Below are 6000 nucleotides of genomic sequence, written 5' to 3'. Positions count from 1 at the left end.
TGTCTCCATAAACGGCATGGCACAATAAATCCAAGGCAGAAATATTAAGTGGAACCAATATTTTGCTGGACCCACTCCAGATGCCTAGTAAAACTCACGAGTCGAGATGACCTTAGCATTAAAAAAATATATATTTTACAGGGGGAAATAATCCAATTCCCTTCCAATGAAGGCATCACTGACATGGAGCTATCTGTGCGGTGCACCTGGGCCTTTCCACTGAGAGGTCATTTAGTATACATTCTCTCTTTTAGGGTCAGCTCTATTAAATACACCATGAATATCCAAGCAAAAAAGGTATTCTGCAATGTCAAGAAAAAAAAAAGAAACTGATGGGGAGAGAAAAAGTGCTGCAACTGTTGCTGCGTTCTAAGAAGGGAGCCTCCCATATGTGCAGAGAGACTAAAGCAGGGAAGCTACAAAGGAAACATACTCAAGGACACCTGTTTCTTGCAGGCAAGCATCTTGTCGGTGCAATGCTGCATCAGCCATGTGGAAATGCAAGGAAAGACACAGGACCCCATCGCTGTCGCCAAACTCCATACAGAGCCAGAGTGTACTTCAGAACGTGACATGTCAGAAATCTGAGATAACACCGAGCAGCTGTGTATTCAGAAAAGGATAACACATTACACGAAGTACTTCTTTTTTATATTTTTTTAAAAGCCAAACTCGATCATTTATTAATCAAAGAAAACAAGCAAAAGAGAATTTATTATACTGCAGAATATTCCACCAATTAGCCTTACAGCATCAGCATAACGTCTGTGATCCTGGTAGCGGAAACCACAGAGGACCCAAGAACAAATTCATCTGCATGGAAGATCTACCTAACCTGAATCCACTCTGCATTTCTCAATTATGCTAAGGAATGCACTGAGCCTTTGGCTGTTCACTACAGTTATCTGCCAAAACCCCCTGGTAACTGGCGTGCATTGCTCAAGAAGTTGTCATTATGAATCTGCTTTACTGGTACATTATCTCCTTTAGAAAACTAATTTCATATTAGGGTAATTGCCTCTGGTGGGGTTACGCGGGGCTGCGTCTTGTGTTGAAAAGAGGAAAAGTCATGCTGGCCCTCCCTCCCTATTTCTGTCTCTCAGTCAGATGAGGTCATCAAACACCAACCTGCTTTGTATATTAATGATGTAACAGCCCAGGATTTTTGGACACCCGGTCCCTAGAGACTGCTTGGCTGGCGGCAGAAGAAGAAGACTTCATCTGGATTTAAGACAGAGATAACACCCTCGATAGAACTGTGACAAAGGCTAGATAGGCAGTGTGAGAGGAGATAGTGAGGGAGTGTAGACGCCAGGAGAGAGGAGAGGACAGGAGAGGAGCGAGGCAGAGGAGGGACTGTGCGATACACTGTGCCTTTAAAGCACCAAGCCCCTCCTCCACAGAGCCGAGCAGAACAGTCGAGTGGTGCTGGCAGGAACCTGAGCCCCACGATAAACTCTGGCATCAGCTTCCCTTCATCCGGCAGTCAGCGAGGACACAGTGAGGGCGCAGGGGCAGAGAGACAGGGACGGAGAAAGAGAAAGAGTGACAGAAAGGGGGGTAGAGAGAGGCGACAACAGGCAGATAGACAGAGAGGGAGAGGCTGTCACTGGAATCACACAGCTCCTTTTTCACAGCAGCAGCTCAGTTGCTCTGTCTGCTGAGCCTCCTGATGCGGGCGAACGCTGACGGGGATGATGGGTGGTGTGTTTCTGGCAGCGCAGTTATCTGAGTGATGGTAGCGGCCGCAGCAGCATCACAATCCAAAGCGGGAGCTCTCCTCGCCACTCTGGCTCTTAGTCATCCTCAGCCTCCTCTCTCCCTTCTCAGAGTGCTATCAGGGCCATTCATCGTTCCCATCTCATGCCTCCTGCCTCCTCCTCCTCCTCCTACTCCACAGCTTCATCCTCCACTTCTACTCCTCCTCTGACGAGCCACAGCCTCAGAGTGAAATAACCCTGCTGATAGAAGCTTCTCTCTCTGTCAAGACAGTAAGTAGGGGAGGGAGGAACAGAACCGTGTGTGTGTGTGAGAGAGAGAGAAAGAAAGAAAGAAAGAGAGAACAGCAAGGCGGCGAGAAGAGAAGATGTTAGTGTGTGAGCGACAGAGGGACTGCTAAAGAACCAGCAGGTTGTGTGTAGCTTGAATGATCCTGCTGTCCGTGGACAGTGAGCTCTGAGCATAGCAACAGCAAAGTGATGCACAGGAAAGGTGAGTAGGTGTGTGTTCTAGCATGTGTGTGCGTGTGTGTGCGTGGAGGTGAGACAAGTGCTGCTAAAGCAAGAGATGCATTTTAACAGCAGCTTAAAATCGTCAACGCAGTTCATTCCTGTCCATCTCTGAGTCCCCCTCACTCAACTATTGTTGTTGCTTTTCATGCTGCTGTGAAGTAGGAGAAGAGGGAGGAATAGAAAGCACAGGAGGATGAGACATGAGAGAATAAGTGATTGCTTTCCTTCCCGTCTGTCCAGGTGCCATGTGTGATTGGCCAGCGCACCCCGTGGCAGTGGCATCGCCCTGGATTTGGCGAGAGGCTCTCCCCCCTGCTTGTTCTCTGGGGCTCCTCTGGGAAGCTTTCATGGGATTTATCTCGTCCTGCTGGATGGCACGGAGCTCTCTGCCTCTCTGAAGAGAGTCCAGAGAGAAAACATACACTACACGGATAAGAAGTAAAATAATTATCCAATCACAGCACAAGGAAGCAGACCGGGTTCCCTTAGCAACAACTGAAGGAGAGAAGAGAATCCTTTTCTCTTTCTGCTCCCTTGGTTTTTGGGCACACCCCTGTGGACTGCTGTGGGTCAGTGTTTTGTGAGAGGACTTGGAGAGCGCTGTTGCATAAGACAAGCTGCCACCCAAATTCCAGAGGAAGGTGCTTGTTCGCCTTCCAGCCCCTTTGTAACTGTGTCTCATCGACACCATGATTTTTTTGTTATCCCTCCACAAATTCTCATCACAAGTCACGTTCCGCTGGCTTAGAAATCAATTCATTCTGATCCCACGCCACCTGGAATAAGCCCTGCTTTCGGGGGGTGGGGGGGGTTGGGGGGTATTGGACGCTCTGTGCAAAGATCCACACCTAACTTGCTCGCTTTCACGGACGAGAAATGAAGGACAACATGATTAAATCATCATCTGCAAAGAAAATGGATGTGAAGAAAAGTTTATTTTGATGTGAGTTTCTACTGAGAATCTTTTTAGTTTTTGCTGGAGGAGGAAACGCCACGCTGCACAGAGGAATATCCCCTTTTTTCAAACAGGATCTGTCCTTTCTCTCTTTAAAGACAATAGCCCTCACTGAGGGACTATATTTAGATGGCAAATCTTGTCCCCGCTAGCCACCAATAATGTAGAACACAATAATTTTGAAAATTGAGCCACTGCTGGGAATTCTATTTTTCTATCTGTGTTGGATAGCTCGCTCTGTAAAAGGGTTAATATGAAACCCTCTTCTGCTTTCACTTTTCTATGTTAGCCTGCCATTATGTCACTGTGTCTCAAGAGTAAAAAAGATTGTACAGGACAAGTGGAAAAAGAGGGAAGAAGTCTCTTCCCTGTATAGACAGGTGTTTTAAATAGCATCTCTTTGGGAACAATTTCAAACGTACACAATGACACATGAGATGAGTTGGCTCAACATGATTATGTAAGAGTTTCATACCAGCTTTAGCCCATGTATTTTGCCTCTTCCTTTTCCATGGATTTACTGCGTTTGACTTTTCCCATGCTCATTTTCTCTTCGTTTTTGGAAGCGTCTACCAGAAGGCATGGATGTCAGAGTGTGACCCTGTGCCGAGTGTGCGGGCGAGGCAAGGTGTTTTGGCTGCCCAGGTGCTTTTAAGATGTTGAGGTCTCCCTGCGTGGCCGGGGCCCCTGTTCGGATCAGTAGCACTGAGGCTCCTTGTAGCCAAAGACATGGACCCCGACTCGGCTCCCCCACGCCCTCAGCCTGTTGGCCACTGGCCCCACGTCGCCCTGTAAAGGATGTCCCTCAGCAGAGCTCCGGCCCGGGACACCTCTGAGACCCCCAGCCCGAGAGAACGCATCCGCAGCCACATGAAGATGGTGATCGACCAGCTGGAAGGAATTCTCAAAGAGCTCAAGGATGTGGCCAAGGAACTCCGGGAGGTGAGGTTCAAAATCAGCTTACACGTATCAGGCTTTTAGGGGGATTTAGCGAGGAACAAGGGGGGGAGGAAGAGTCGGAGGCAGGGAGAGAATGAGGGTGCCAGGTGGGTGTGCTTCTCAAGGAGGCTGCATTTAACTAAGTGTGAAATTCTTTTCACAGCATGGAGATTTTGATTAAGATTTAAAAGTGATGAGAGTCTTTTTTTTTTCTTTTTTTGGTTTGTAACAGGAGGATATTGTTGATTACATCCGCAACGAGGCTATCTTCCTTTTCCTATCAAACAATTGCTGATTGGCAATTGCAAATGTCCTTCATGTGTTCAGTGGTGTCTTGTGGCAGGCACAGTGGATGTGAAAAGCTGCTGAAAAGCAGCAAAGCCAGGCTGAAAGGAAACACGGAGGCATGCTTAGATAAGATACAAGACTTAGTGCCGCAATAGTTATATAACCATTTTGTTAAGGATCAGCTGAATTCCTACTGTATTTTTGCAACTGCCATGGTAACGCTGAGAGATTTGTGTGTGTGTGTGCGTGTATTTACAGTACACAGTTTTAACAATGATCAGCAAAGAGAGATACTGTACGTGTGCATGTGCTCTCACATGCATCTACAAGTATATAGACCAAAAAATACGAGTGCGATGGCTGATATTCAGAGTACATCTGTTCATGTGTGTGAGTACAAAATGGCCCTCATCATCTCTTTGGGATCTTCCCCCTGCAGTGTCTTCAAAGCTGTGAGCTCTTCTTGCAAAGCCCCTCCAAAGAAAGAGATAAAGGCAGATAGAGGGACAGAGACAAATGAAACCTGAGCAAACAGTTGTGTCTGACCCATCCCACATCCTCCAAGCGCATCACATGATTAGCCTCCCACCTGCCTCCCATCAGGGACGCACAGGGAGCTTGTGTGTGTATGTGTGTGTGTGTGTGTTTATAATCGTGTTGAAGAAGCGAAATAGCGGATGTTGGTGCATGTAATGACCTGAAGGAGGAGGAGGGTTTCAAACAGCCATGGTGAAGCTTCCATAACTCACTCCATCGCCACACAGGAACCTTTCCCCTCCCTTTCTCCCTGACTCCCAGCTCTGTCCCACTCACCACGCTCTACTTTATGTACTTGCACAGTTAGAGGTGCAAGGCCACAGCTCACAGTGCACCTTCTCTCTGGTGAGCAGGAGAAGCCAGCTTGCGCGCGGGAGTGATTGATGATTATGGGACAACTGCAAGTGGAATAATGCTGGCTGGAGCTATTTATAAACAAAAACACGGCCTGTGCCTCTGCCAGCTCCAACGCATATTACCATTCTTATCCCAGACCCCATTAGAGAGGGCTCTGCACAGTGGCTCAAATGTCATTTTTTATTGGAAGAGCACAATCCCACATATTGAAATGGCTAAGGAATCATATTAGCTGCAGTGGCAGTCATAATGCTGGTATCAATATCCTGCAATTAACTGACCTGTGAGATTGCAGACTGTATCAATGGGAGATGAAGAAACAGAATCAGTGTACTGCCATCAGATGCATGGAAGCCTAATGTTCCATAAAATCTCTCATTCTTGGCCACATGAAAGGAACAACATAATAGATAACAACTGTCACATAAATAAATGATGAATTGCCATGTGAATATGGTGAAATAAATAACTCAGTGGAGGAGCAGTAATGACTGATTATCACCCACAAGGTCTTTGGGGAACTGGAGACACTGCAGTGCTCTGAGGAGTTAAAGCTGACACTCCAGAGCACATAGCTGCCCTGAAATTAAGAAGTTACTGGTGTGTTTCTATTCTTACTTCACAGCACTGCTTTCATAACTCAAGATCACATACCTACAGTGTCATTGTTCAGTACATGCACAGAGCCAGTTG

At 47.0% G+C, this 6000-nt stretch overlaps 1 protein-coding gene across 1 annotated transcript in view; it reads left to right on the top strand.

Annotated features, from left to right (window-relative positions):
- The first annotated feature begins 3077 nt into the window (after positions 1-3077).
- Positions 3078-6000, top strand: part of insyn1 (inhibitory synaptic factor 1) — a 43848-nt gene continuing 40925 nt past the window's right edge. Inside the window, exons 1-2 of the mRNA XM_041040402.1 lie at positions 3078-3174; positions 3753-4128. Coding sequence (XP_040896336.1) covers positions 3985-4128 — 144 coding nt within the window. The 5' untranslated portion in view covers positions 3078-3174; positions 3753-3984. The remainder of the gene's footprint in view (positions 3175-3752; positions 4129-6000) is intronic.

This window comes from Toxotes jaculatrix, chromosome 1 (assembly GCF_017976425.1).
Source record: "Toxotes jaculatrix isolate fToxJac2 chromosome 1, fToxJac2.pri, whole genome shotgun sequence".
NCBI lineage: Eukaryota > Metazoa > Chordata > Actinopteri > Toxotidae > Toxotes > Toxotes jaculatrix.
Note: the sequence above shows the minus strand (reverse complement) of the source record. Positions and strands in the feature narration are given on the sequence as shown.